The sequence below is a fragment of the Copadichromis virginalis genome, linkage group LG7 (assembly GCF_057382275.1).
Source record: "Copadichromis virginalis isolate Kocher_CV1m ecotype Utaka linkage group LG7, C_Virginalis_male_GT1.1, whole genome shotgun sequence".
NCBI classification, from domain to species: Eukaryota; Metazoa; Chordata; class Actinopteri; order Cichliformes; family Cichlidae; genus Copadichromis; species Copadichromis virginalis.
The window spans coordinates 40,338,437-40,352,170 of NC_140624.1; the positions used below are offsets into that span (position 1 = coordinate 40,338,437).

General features: G+C 42.2%; 1 protein-coding gene across 1 annotated transcript; it reads left to right on the forward strand.

Annotated features, from left to right (window-relative positions):
* The first annotated feature begins 217 nt into the window (after positions 1-217).
* LOC146705623 (sorting nexin-18-like) lies at positions 218-9,830 on the forward strand. Its single transcript, XM_085463358.1, has 4 exons — positions 218-1,563; positions 1,888-2,181; positions 2,454-2,836; positions 8,142-9,830. The coding sequence occupies exons 1-4, from the start codon at positions 842-844 to the stop codon at positions 8,366-8,368; spliced, it is 1,626 nt and encodes a 541-aa protein (XP_085319484.1). The 5' UTR covers positions 218-841; the 3' UTR covers positions 8,369-9,830.
* The last annotated feature ends 3,904 nt before the right edge of the window (positions 9,831-13,734 follow it).

The window sequence follows — 13,734 nt, forward strand, 5'->3', positions numbered from 1 at the left end:
TTTTTATCAAAGCCCAAATTAACTTTTAACGTTTAAAGTGTGTATTTTTAGCATCCTGAAGAGTGACTAGCGAATTTCTCTAATTAACATAAGGTTAGCCCGAGACCAGTTCAAAGATTACGTGTAATGACGTCATAGCCTATAAAGCAGGTTAACTGGGGCAGTTAATCTAACATACCCCGCTTGATGTGGATTGTTGATGAGTATATAAAAGCTGGAAGTTTTTTGGTTTTTAAAAGTTATTGGTCCGACTTCAGAGACTTGACTGAACGTGTTCCTGGCTCCACCCTCCGTTAGTCAGCCTGTGTAACTACGTGTTAGTGCTGGTGCCTTTAACTTACAAGCATCTTGGAGAGAGGAGGGGAAAAAAAGAGGACTTTCCCCCCGGCTTTTATCTTAGGGAAAGACGGCTATCCTGCCGTCGCAAGTTTGTTGGCTTTAAACTTGAATAGCCGGTGTCTTTCCGTAAGGGAGAAAAAAGGACAGGTTTTGAATGCGTTTTCGGACTTGGATTAAGTTGTGCATGGAAACTAATGATATTTGAACCCGCGGAAAGGAGAGAGAGGAGGTGGGTGTCGGATACAGGACTACTTTTGCGTGTCCGTCTTATTCTTTTGCGCGTGGATCACAGATACAAGCGTGTTTAATTTGGTCAAAGGTGGAATGGGTTGTTTTTACCATAAAACTTCCTAAATCTGATTAAAGCTGCACAGATCCTAAAGGTTTAATCGTGCTGGAAGACATAACATTTTCGAGGAAGCTTTGAGAATCAGAACCAGAAATATATATCTATATATAGAGATATAAATATATAAAAATATATTGCAGCAGTATTGAAATTATGGCGCTGAAGGCCAAAGTGTTGTACGATTTCCACTCTGAAAATCCAGGAGAGATCTCCATAGCAGAGAATGAGGTGGTGACTCTGTTTAGCGAGGAGGAGCTGGAGGGTTGGCTGGAGGGGGAGAACAGCAAGGGGGAGGCTGGCCTCTTCCCTGCCTCTTATGTTGAGATCATCAGAGACCACATCACCTCCAACAACAATGGCTTCTCCTTGACCCAAACCAAAGTCCAGACCTCCTACACATCCTCCCAGCCTCACAGAGGATTTGGAGCTGATAGCAGCAGCTTCCACACTAGCCAGGGCAGCGATGATGACTGGGATGACGAGTGGGACGACAGCTCTCCTGTGGCCAATGTCCCTCAGGGTCTCAGCAGCAGCCCTCCTTTGCACCCAGTTGCCTCCTCCCTGCCGGGCCGTGGGAGCTCCCAGCAGCAGCAGGCCAAGAGTTCAGCCACAGTGGGGAGGAACCTGAACAGGTTCTCCACCTTCGTCAAGTCCGGAGGGGAGGCCTTCCTGCTAGGGGAGGCGTCAGCTTTTGTGAAAGATGGAGACAGGATCTGTGTGGTGATGGGGAAGCATGGACCCGAGTGGCAGGAGGACCCTTATCCGTTCACGTGCACCATTGACGACCCCACCAAGCAAACAAAGTTCAAAGGGATGAAGAGCTACATGTCATATGGCCTTACTCCAACGCACACCAATGTCCAAGTCAACCGCAGGTATGTATCGTCTTCCCTTTTCTCCACTTTTCTGATTTTTACTGCGGTTTACGAAATGTTAAAAACAGAGCTGTGGATATTTGCCATCTGGAGCCTTCTCTTGTTTCCTCTCTGAGGTTCCCTCAACAGCTTTCACATTGTTTCCATGTCCATGTGTCTGTCAGTTGAACTACACTCGAATTCCCTCAGGGCTTGTTGGGAAAAGATTCCTGCACTTCGCCTCCATTTATCTTTTTCACTCTGTCTCACTACATGCTCCTGGCATTACCTTACCTCACTTATTCAACCAGTCCCAATTTCTCTTCTCTCCACTCCTTCCTGCAGGTATAAACACTTTGACTGGCTCTACGGTCGGCTCGTGGAGCGCTTCCCTGTCATCTCAGTGCCCCACCTGCCAGAGAAGCAGGCCACGGGCCGCTTCGAGGAGGACTTCCTCTCCAAGAGGAGGAAGGGTCTGATCTGGTGGATGAACCACATGACAAGCCATCCTGTGCTGGCGCACTGTGACGTTTTCCAGCATTTCCTGACTTGTGGGGCGGATGAGAAGGCATGGAAGCAGGGAAAGAGGAAGGCAGAGAGGGACGAGCTGGTCGGGGCCAATTTCTTCCTCACAATCAGGTAGGAGTCTGAGAATTGGTCTTTATTAAGATGCACATAGCATTTTGGGAAATGACAAAGTTTTTTGTCAGGTTCTTTTTAATAGTGTTAAGTTTAGCTGAAAGATATTTGACCTTGTATAGGGAACTAATATTATAAACTACGTTCTTTGCTCTGTTTTAACAACTTGGAGTTGAAGGCCTTTAAAAATAGGGTGTGCCAGATAGTGAGCAAAAGATAAGCAGTAGAAAAAGATTTAAAATGACAATCTTCCCCTTTCTTTTTTCCGTCAGCCCCCCATCTGTACCTCTGGACCTGCAGGAAGTCGAGAGCAAGATTGAAGGCTTCAAAACATTCACCAAGAAGATGGACGAGAACATCATAGTTGTGAACACCAGCATCAACGAGTTCGGCCGCAAACAAATATCGGGGTTCAAAAAGGAGTACCAGAAGGTCGGACAGTCCTTCAAACTCCTGGCCCAGGCTTTCGAGCTGGACCAGCAGGTCTTCTCAGTGGGCTTGAACAAGGCCATTTCCTACACGGGGGAGTCTTACGAGGCAATAGGAGAGTATTTTGCTGATCAGCCGCGGCAGGACCTGGACCTCATTTCCGACCTGCTGGACATCTACAAAGGACACCTGGCCAACTTCCCTGACATCATCCATGTGCAGAAAGGTGGGAGAGTGTCTTTGTCTTCATGTTGGTAAAAAAAATTCAGCTCTGCAGTCTTAGAGCACAAATGCAAAGGAAAGACGTTGAGCACATTTTTATGCAGGGCTAACGTTTTAATACTGCCTAAACATGTTAAAATACTTTCTTGGGAAAATAAATTCTAATTAGTAACAAACCAATTATGAAAAATCAAAAAACAAACAAACTTAGAGGAAAGAAAACAGACTCGGCACCAAGTATGTAGGGAAGCTTTTAACTGCCGTTTAAAGAAAAAAATTTAAATGAATTATATGCGTCTAAATGCTTCTAGCATGTCTGTTAATCATGCAGACATACAAAGACCCAGATTCTGACTGTATCCCAACCAAGAGAAACATCTGTTTTCATTTAGTGAAGAGCAGTGTCAGTCTGCGTCGAAAACTGAAACCCGTGGTCCATTGTAACACTCGGGGTACTGTGCGAGGGCCTGTATTTGCTCATTTTGAAAACACACACACACTTACAAAGCAGGAGTTGGCTTATTAGTTCCCTGCAGGTTGGGAGGAGGGAGTTCCTCCTGGCACGCAGAGTCCAGACGTTTGCCAGACCGAGAGACACTGTTTCTATAGTCTGCTGAACTCTGTTCTCCAGATACAATCCCAGCTCCCAACTGTGGAACGAGCCTGAATTGCAATAGTCCGTGTGACTGACAGGGCTTCACCTCCTTTCCTGTTGACAAATAACAAACACATTGTTTTATGCCTCGCAAAGCCCATTTACTTACTAACTCACTGTTTTTTTCCTGTTAAGTTTTTCATGCCAAAGTTTCTCTCCACAGAGCATCATTGGTTCGGGGTATTTTGTATAAAATGGGACGCCAAATAAAAACCAGTTAAACCAGTAAAACACATTTTACTTAAATTATAACCAAATTGATTAATATCTCGGAAAGATAGTCAACGTAATTTAAACATTTCAGGTGATCTCCCACAAAGTAGTGACATAATTCTGGGGCACCGGCGTGGGTTTCATCACTGAAAACACTGACTGGCAACATTTTTTTGTCCTTTTCATACAAAGAGTTGATTCTGTTTATTCATGGTCGGTAGTGACCGTGACCGCCCACTTTTTTTAAGACCTCCACTTCCAGTAGTGAATTTCTCATTCATTTTGTCCACTGATGTTTCAGAAAATTATTACATTTTATATACATTTAAGCCTTCAAGTGAGCCAGCCAGCTACAAGCCAGATCATAACCATGAAATCATTTGATTTGGATCAAAAATATAAAGCAAAATGAAAGTCTACTCAAGTTTCTTCAGTGTTGTGCTCACTAATTGAGCTGATGTGTAAGGGTTTAAACATTTCAGTGGTAACAGAAACCTCTATGCTTTTCCTACCCTTGATGTCAGTAACACGGTATATCCTCTTCTAGTTTTCAGCTAGATTCTATCCTGCTGTAAACTAAATTATAACCCTAATTATAACACATCCAAAGAAAATGACTAACACAACTATAAAATAGACCCAGCATGCAGAAGAATTTGTAAGCCTTTACAATAAGAACTCTCAGACTTTTGTAATCATCTCTGCTGGTGTTAGAAAAGGTCAGTATCCGGTGAGTAACATCCTTCAACCATTGACCATACTGCAGAGTCGACATTGCTGCTGGGGTTGTGAAATAACTTAGATTCGCATAAGATGACTGGCTTAGTTCACGAGGCATCTGATTTGATAAAGAAATAGGCAAGAAGGAAAACAGGACTCTAGCGGGTTTGCGTTTCCAGACGCATCAGGCTTCATTTTTTTCTCAGCAGCAGCAGCTCCACATTCCCCTAATTTCTATCAGTCTCATATTGTCTCATATACACTTTCTCCAGTAATGGCTAAATTAGAAAACATATAAAATGGCAGCTGTAACACCTCATGTTTGACTGCTTTGTTGAACTACATATGTCACTTACGGTGACAGTCATCTATGCCAGCTCAGTCTTTTAAGTCCAAAGGCTACATCTGATTTGAATGAGTGGGAATTCCTGGGCCTCTTGTACTCTGTTGCCCCGGGACTACAGGAATCCAAAATGGAGCGGTCTCAGGATTACATTCCCCTCCTCCTCTTTTTTTGTTCCCCCCTTTTCCTCTTTCCTCCTGTTGGTTAAAGAAAAATAGGAAGAAGAAGAAGAAGAAGAGGGGAGGTGAATGTATGAGGGGGTACGGAGAGTTACAGAGCTTTACAAGATTTCCTACCAGCATAACAGTACAAGAGTTCAAATTATAGCTCAGTAATCCCCTTGGCGGGGAGGAGAGCAAAGTCCGAGTTTTTTTTTTTGCTTCACTGTGGTGGCAAACTTGTGCTTCTGATCTTCGTGAGATAGAGAGAAGGAGAAACTAGGTCAGCATGTTCAAGATCAGCTTCCTCGCAATTTCCTCCACATTCATTCGAGTTAGTCCTTAACTCTGAGATCCCTCTTTGTTGGTCCTGTCTGTCTGGACTGTACAGCCTCCCCCCCAAAGCTTGAGTCACTCTAAACACTGTGAGTCATAAGTGGGTGATGGGTGTCTTCAAAGAAACCTGGCAAAGGTTTGCAACAATCAGCACATTTCTGCAGGTTTCTCAACATGTCCTGATTTTATGTGATCCAGTTACGACCTCGTGAATTTTGTATTGCACAAGTTCCTTTTGTAGAATTGTGTTTTAATTATTTGTGTAGAAGTTCTAAAAATATTCCAGACTTCCTTGATTTGACTATTGAGTTTGACTTCCTCTTTCCTGTGTAGCCACCCTGATGTCATCAACTGCTTTGCGGACAATTATTTTAAAGTCTCAATTTTCTAATTTTGGCAAAAAAAAACAACTAAGTGTTGTCTCAGGGGGAAAACTGAACTCCTATGAGTGTCTTTTTTTTTTTTATCTGAGCACAAAAAACTCGAGTCAACCCTAACAAGCTAAAGAGAGCACAACCATATAGCAAGCTGTGAAGATGAATGGTTCTGTTGTTATCATCAAGTCCTGAAAACTGGTCAATGGGGGTGTAAAAGTGTATTTTTTATAATGGGGATTTTATGTTGAAAAATAAAATCAAGTGGCGGTATAACCTTAACCATATAAATTTTGTCCAATCAGAAGCCTAGGGGGCAAAAAGTTGCTAGGCAAAAAAAGGAGGAAAAAGAAAGCACTGTGCAGGAGTCCTCCTGTTCTTTCCATTCATAATAAAGTCTTTGAGTTATCCAGTGGCTGCTTTAAAAAATGTCCTTGTTGTATTTTTCATTTCACAATGTGCCAAGTGTTTTCAGTTTGTGAAAGGTCTGGACTGCAGGTAGGCCAGTTGAGTGCTCTTCTAATGCAAAGCAATATTGCTGTAATGCATGGACAGTATGTAGTTTAGCATTGGCTTGCTGATATATGCAAGGCCTACCTTGAAAAAGACTGCATTGTGTGGATAGGAGCACATGTTGCTCTAAAGCTGTATATACCTTTCAGCATTAATGCTGCTTTTCCAGATGTGCATGCTGCCAGTTCCACACACGCTAATTCATCCTCCATACCATCAGAGATGCAGGCTTTTTAAATGAACATTAATAAGAAGCGTCCAGAGAAGATGGCAGCGTTTTTGGATTATACTCGAATAAAGTTTTAACCTGTCTAGTTTCAAGATCATTTCTTGAAGTGTCCTGAGCCCATGTGGTGATTTACATGACAATGCCATGGTCTCAGATTGTCTCATCCAATGTTTGTGAGTTTTTACTTTTAAATTTTGCACATTTAAACTTTGCATTTGGTTATTGTTTAAACTGTTTAATGTATTCTCTCCCTTAGTGTATTTACCCATTTTATTAGTTCTTAGTTGCTTTAGAGTAATTTTTTTCCCTCAGTGCTCCATCTTTTTGTGTCAAGTCTCCCGTACGTTCATTCATATTTTCCACGTTTAGATATCTCACTTCCTGCTTTATTTTGAAAGTTAGTTTTTTTCCTTGTGCTTTGCTTTTAGTTCCCTTGTCTTGGCTCTGCAATTTAGTTCAGATGTCTTCTTCTCCCCAGCTGTCTGCACTTCCTCTAATCACCCTTCTGTTTATGTATAGTTGCTGTCTCCACTTGTCCTTTGTCAGAGTGTCTGTTCCCCTTGGCCCAGTGTGTTTCTTAGTATTTTTTTTTTTTTAATGTTTTTAAATCCCCCCCCAAAAGTGCTCACGACAGACCGGTTACTCTCACTGAACCTGGTTCTGCCTGAGTTGAGGTTTTTCCTGTTAAAAGGGAGCTTTTCCTTCCCTTTGTCACCAAAGCGCTTGATCAGCACGGGGTCATCTGATTGTTGGGATTGTTAGACAGACAGAGAGGCCTGTTTAAAACTGGCGACGATGTTGGCGTCAGACTCTGGGCCACGAGAGTTCGTGTTGGATGTAGTACTTCATTCTCACGCCTGTCTTTCTAGACAGAGGAACAAAATTGCAGATATTAAGAATAACAAATGTATTGCAACAGTATTTTTGCCTGCACCTACCATTACAGGAAATTGTCTCATGAAAAAAACATTGCACATTATGATGTCAAAAAGAACATCATACCATTAATGTGGCTTGCCTTTAAGGGCATACCACATCAATGGTATGCCCTTAATGTGTCTCTGGAGGCTCCATTTTTAGTGATCTGATAAATGGAGATAACAGTTTACACGTAGGCTAAAAGCTAAAAGCTAAAAACCCAAAAATATCTGTGTATGTGTTGCCACAACCTTTAGTGACTGTAACTTCAAGTGTGCAAACTTAGATTGTTATCTTATCAGCTATCTGTCGCTGAAGTGTTCTTGTTTATCTGTGTAAAGAAAGGAAACCTGTTTTTGAGGTAATGTATTTTAAGATAGATGAATATCAAAGCAGAGTGGCATGGTAGTTATCACTGTTGCCGCACAGCAAGAAGGTTCTGAGTTCAATTCCACCATCAGGCCGGTGTGGAGTTTGCATGTTCTCCCTGTGTTTGCGTGGGTTTCTCCCACAGTCCAAAGACATGCAGTTAGTGAGGATTACCCACAGGTGTGAGTGTGAATGGTTGTTTGTCTCTGTGCGTTAGCCTTGCGACACACTGGCGACCTGTCCAGGGTGTACCTTGCCTCTCGCCCTATGATAGCTGGGATAGGCTCCCGCGACCCTGTAAAGGATAAGCAGAAGCGAATGGATAGCTGTAGAATATTATTTCTGAAATAAATGTGTCAGGGTTTTATTTCCAGTGTTGTCATGATCACAGAATATTTTTGAATAAGTTTTTTTTTTTTTATTGTGAAAAATCCGAAAGTTTTTTTTTTAAACTTTTGAACTCTCCGATGTATTTTCCCAGGTGCGCTGACCAAGGTGAAAGACTGCCCAAAGAAGGAAGGTGAGCTGCATGACCGCTGCAACATCATTTCTTTCGCCACGCTGGCAGAAATCCAGCACTTCCACCGCACACGTGTACGGGACTTCCGCTCACAGATGCAGTACCACCTACGCCAGCAGATCAGCTTCTTCCAGAAGATCACGGCCAAGCTTGAGGACGCACTGCAGATATATGACGATGACCAGTAGCACAAGAGTGAGACAAGGAAGAGAACAGACTACAAAGGCTTCAAAGAAATGGGTTGTGGTGGTGGTGTCATCCTCTCATAATCGAGAGCATCTTATTGTCCTTTAAAAGAAAAATCTTTTTTGTGATGATCCCTCGCTGTCTAGTTGGAGCATTGGAAGAAAAATACAGGCCATTTGACAACTTCTTGTATTATCTGAAGCTCTGATGAATGTACCATTAACAAGGATTTTGCTGACGCTCCAGACACATGTTGCAACTCAGCAGGATTGCAGCAGATATTTAAAACAGCTGCTCTCAGTATGACTGGAGCTGCGTTTGAGTCACAGTTTCAGGGTCACGTGACCGTCTCCACTGCCTCTTCATGGGAGCACTCGGTCGGGAAAGAACAATCAACAACAGCCCAAACAAAGACTGGAAAACTAACTAAATCGCTTGAACTGGATGTTTTAGCGCCTGAAAGATATAAATGTACTGATTTGTTTTAACTTGAATGACCTGCTCAGTATTGTTTTAACAAGACAGCGTATGAAAGGGAAGAGGGCACTGTCTACTTTCCAGAATCGGTTTCAAGTCTGGATTTCCATCACAGCTTGAAATCTGAGCTACCTGTGATGTCTGACTTCTTTCACATCACCCTCACCTTGTTTGCATTTGAAACTTTTTGTGGTTGAACATTTTCTCTTAAATGTTTTAATGGTGAAGCGGTACCGCAGTAATCTTAACTTCCAGATGTTTTATGAAAACCTAATGCTACATCTGTCTCTCACCCAATTCAGGGTAAGGTTAAAAGCTCTTTCGAATGCCAGCTATTTCTGGCATGGAAACAGTAAACCGAGAGCATGCAGGCAGTGATTGTGATTATAGCATATTTTACATGCTTTAGAGTGAAAGCTTTTTGTTTGAGAAACATGGCAGTCCTTGTGAAACTGATCAACTTGTACATCTCAGACATGCATCACTAACAGACCAATTCTTTTAATGCTATTTGGGGTTGGCATTGTTCAAATACTAGACATAACAGCTTTTCAACTCCCTTCTAACACGCCACCAAAATATGATCACAATGCCTCACGTGTACTGATATAATGAGCCCGATTCACCCAGAAGCTCCTTGGATTTAATCAGCATTGAGTTGCAGGCTGAGCTCTCTGAGAGACAGTTAGGATTTGTTTAATATTACTTATATTTTCCTTAAAAATGCAGAAAACTCAGAGATACAGTTCAGTGGAGTTGGTTACAGGGGTTTAAAGTATCAGCCACTGTAAGTCTGAGTTGTGGTATCAGGTGTGACTTCATTCCTTTCCTGTGATTTCACTTTACAAAGTTTGTAATGGGACAAACCACCATCCTGGTTGTTTTTTAGCTGTTCACTTGGATCGCTAGCAAAAGTGAAAGTGATATACTTTCAATATAACATGATGGGAGAAAATAAAAAAATAAATAAAAGCAGAATTTATTTCAGTTCAGACTCTGTATTGTTGATCATTGGCATTTTTGCACAATATAGGCCCATTTTCTGCATATTTTAGGGTGTTTGTTTTGATGAATATTAATATATTTGTGATGATCACACACTATTCGGACAAAAGGTATTGTGCCACACTTCTTAATCTTTCATCTTTTTAGTGCCAAGGGTGTATAGAATCAGTTACCTAGCAGTTCAGCATGCCTTTGCAGTCATTTGTGAAAGAATAAGCTCACTGAATTCAAGTGCTGTAATAACACGCCACACTTTCAAAAAAATATATCCATAATCAGCTGTACCCGCTGAAAAAAAATGACGGTTGAAAATCAGAGAAAAGCCTATGAAACATCCAGAGTTGTCATTGTAGATGCGCTTAGTCAGTGTTATTATTCTTGTGTTAAACTTTCAGTTCAGTTTCAATTATATAGTCCCAAATCACAACACCAGTCACCTCAAGGCACTTTATATTGTAAAGTTAGGACCCTACAGTAATACAGAGAAAACCCAAACAACCAAATGACCCCCTATGAGCGAGCACCTGGCGACCCTGGCAAGGGAAAACTCCCTTTCAACAGGAAGAAACCTCTGACAGAACCAGGCTCAGAGAGAGGCAGCCATCTGCTGCAGACGGTTGGGGGTGGTCACACATTTTAAACCCTTTATCAGGTAAGAAACAATGTTTGGTGACTTCACTGGACATAAATTAGCCTAGTTTCCCCTTCTCCAGGAGGCCATAGAACCACTTGGATGTTTCCCACCACCCACCTTACCATATGGTAATTTATGTGGCTGCTTCACTGACCTTGATTTGGACCATGAAAATTACAAATGTGGAAACGTTATCAAAAAATAAAAAACTTGCAATATAGACCAACTTGAATTTCCAAACATTTCAATGAGTGACCTATAAAGGGTTATGCAAGGGTTGACGTACAGTGGGGCAAAAAAGTATTTAGTCAGCCACCGATTGTGCAAGTTCCCCCACTTAAAATGATGACAGAGGTCAGTAATTTGCACCAGAGGTACACTTCAACTGTGAGAGACAGAATGTGAAAAAAAAATCCATGAATCCACATGGTAGGATTTGTAAAAAATTTATTCGTAAATCAGGGTGGAAAATAAGCATTTGGTCACCTCAAACAAGGAAAATCTCTGGCTCTCACAGACCTGTAACGTCTTCTGTAAGAAGCTTTTCTGTCCCCCACTCGTTACCTGTATGAATGGCACCTGTTTGAACTCATCATCTGTATAAAAGACACCTGTCCACAGCCTCAAACAGTCAGACTCCAAACTCCGCCATGGCCAAGACCAAAGAGCTTTGGAAGGACACCAGGAAAAGTATTGTAGACCTGCACCAGACTGGGAAGAGTGAATCTACAATAGGCAAGCAGCTTGGTGTGAAAAAATCAACTGTGGGAGCAATCATCAGAAAATGGAAGACATACAAGACCACTGATAATCTCCCTCGATCTGGGGCTCCACGCAAGATCTCATCCCGTGGGGTCAAAATGATCATGAGAACGGTGAGCAAAGATCCCAGAACCACACGGGGGGACCTGGTGAATGACCTGCAGAGAGCTGGGACCAAAGTAACAAAGATCACCATCAGTAACACACTACAACGGCAGGGAATCAAATCCCGCAGTGCCAGACGTGTTCCGCTGCTGAAGCCAGTGCATGTCCAGGCCCGTCTGAAGTTTGCCAGAGAGCACATGGATGATACAGCAGAGGATTGGGAGAATGTCATGTGGTCAGATGAAACCAAAGTAGAACTTTTTGGTATAAACTCAACTCGTCGTGTTTGGAGGAAGACGAATACTGAGTTGCATCCCAAGAACACCATACCTACTGTGAAGCATGGGGGTGGAAACATCATGCTATGGGGCTGTTTTTCTGCCAAGGGGACAGGACGACTGATCCGTGTTAAGGACAGAATGAATGGGGCCATGTATCGTGAGATTTTGAGCCAAAACCTCCTTCCATCAGTGAGAACTTTGAAGATGAAACCAGGCTGGGTCTTCCAACATGACAATGATCCAAAACACACCGCCCGGGCAACAAAGGAGTGGCTCCGTAAGAAGCATTTGAAAGTCCTGGAGTGGCCTAGCCAGTCTCCAGACCTCAACCCCATAGAAAATCTGTGGCGGGAGTTGAAAGTCCGTGTTGCTCGGCGACAGCCCCAAAACATCACTGCTCTCGAGAAGATCTGCATGGAGGAATGGGCCAAAATACCAGCTACTGTGTGTGCAAACCTGGTAAAGACCTATAGTAAACGTTTGACCTCTGTTATTGCCAACAAAGGTTATGTTCCAAAGTATTGAGTTGTATTTTTGTTATTGACCAAATACTTATTTTCCACCCTGATTTACGAATAAACTCTTTACAAATCCTACCATGTGGACTCATGGATTTTTTTTTCACATTCTGTCTCTCACAGTTGAAGTGTACCTCTGGTGCAAATTACTGACCTCTGTCATCATTTTAAGTGGGGGAACTTGCACAATCGGTGGCTGACTAAATACTTTTTTGCCCCACTGTAAGTTCAAATGATGTAAAGTTCATTATCAGAGGGTGAACATGAGGCTCTGCCCAAACTGATTTCCACGTGACCTCTGAATTGGAACAATGCAGGCTTGTTTATGCAGACACTACTGTATGGTTACCCACTACCTGTGATTCTTTGAATCAGGCTACCAAATGGTGTAACTTAAACAACTTCTCATCCATGTTTTCTACAGCTGTCCATGTTCCTTTATCTGAAAGCCCGTGTAGCGTTCAGTTACACCAACACAGTGACTTCAGTATCAAAATTCAAATACAGTTAGAACAGAAAAAGCCAGAAAAGTACAGTCCACATTAACATTAAAACAGTAATCTATTACTTTACGTATTTACTCCCTGAAAAACTTTAGCTGCACTTCTCTTTGCACTTTTGCTTTAATCACCCAAGATACATTAAGACAGAGTTAACCAGAGGGTTAACATGCACATCACTGCATATCCACACTAATGACTGTGCTAAGGAGGGGACATATGTTGGCACTTTACTGTCACATTCTTGCCCGTTCATGGAACAGGTTCATACTAAATATCTCCTCCCATCAGAAGTATGTTTCTTTATGCACGTTACCTGACAGCTGTTGCACAAACAGGCATGAAAGAGCATGTTTGATTTGGTTTTTGTTTCTGTTCACTGATTATGCAAGACAAAAAAAAAAAACAACACAATTGGCATAATTGCTTGATGAGTGCACTGAATTTACCAAATCTAATGTGATTAGAGTGATGTTACCCTTCCTAGAGAAAAGTCTCTCATCTCTTGTTTTCTCTGGTGAAGGGACCACTTCACTCCTTGCTATCTGACACCAGAGTTCAAAGACTGCAGATCAGGTTACTCCAACTGCAGGCCCTTCATTATTTAGACTGTCCTCTTTCTCCCCTCCACTCAGTCTTGATTTTACTTTGAAATTGTGCTTTGTTCAGAATGCGTTCAGACTTACCTGCAAAAGAAACAAACAAAAAAAACAAGACCTTTCTGGGGTACTGCTCTCTAAACGCTGCCTGATTCATTGAGTTTTAAAGGTCAGAGATGAGGGTTGTGGAGCGGTAATACAAAAAATTTGACTCACCCCAGATGTTATGCATGTGACCAGATTAAGAATCTACGTGGAATTCTACAGTGCAATGCATTCAGAATTTTTGGTGTATGTTATGGTGTTAACGCTTGTCACGTGCATGCCTGGCCACAGATATACATGTAGAGAAACAAGTTTTCTGCACTCATTCATGTTGTGTACAACGAATCCTGGCTCTGCCATCTGAACGTCACAGCCGGGTGTGACAGAGTATTAAGGCCACATTAAGAAAAAAACTTCAACTTTATTCTCAAAATGCGGCACT

Bases quoted from the DNA above. Each gene is read 5' to 3' on its own strand.
- LOC146705623 (XM_085463358.1), top strand. From the start codon at position 842: ATGGCGCTGAAGGCCAAAGTGTTGTACGATTTCCACTCTGAAAATCCA. The intron at 1,564-1,887 runs GTATGTATCGTC...TCCTTCCTGCAG, and splicing joins AATGTCCAAGTCAACCGCAG to GTATAAACACTTTGACTGGC. The intron at 2,837-8,141 runs GTGGGAGAGTGT...GTATTTTCCCAG, and splicing joins CATCATCCATGTGCAGAAAG to GTGCGCTGACCAAGGTGAAA.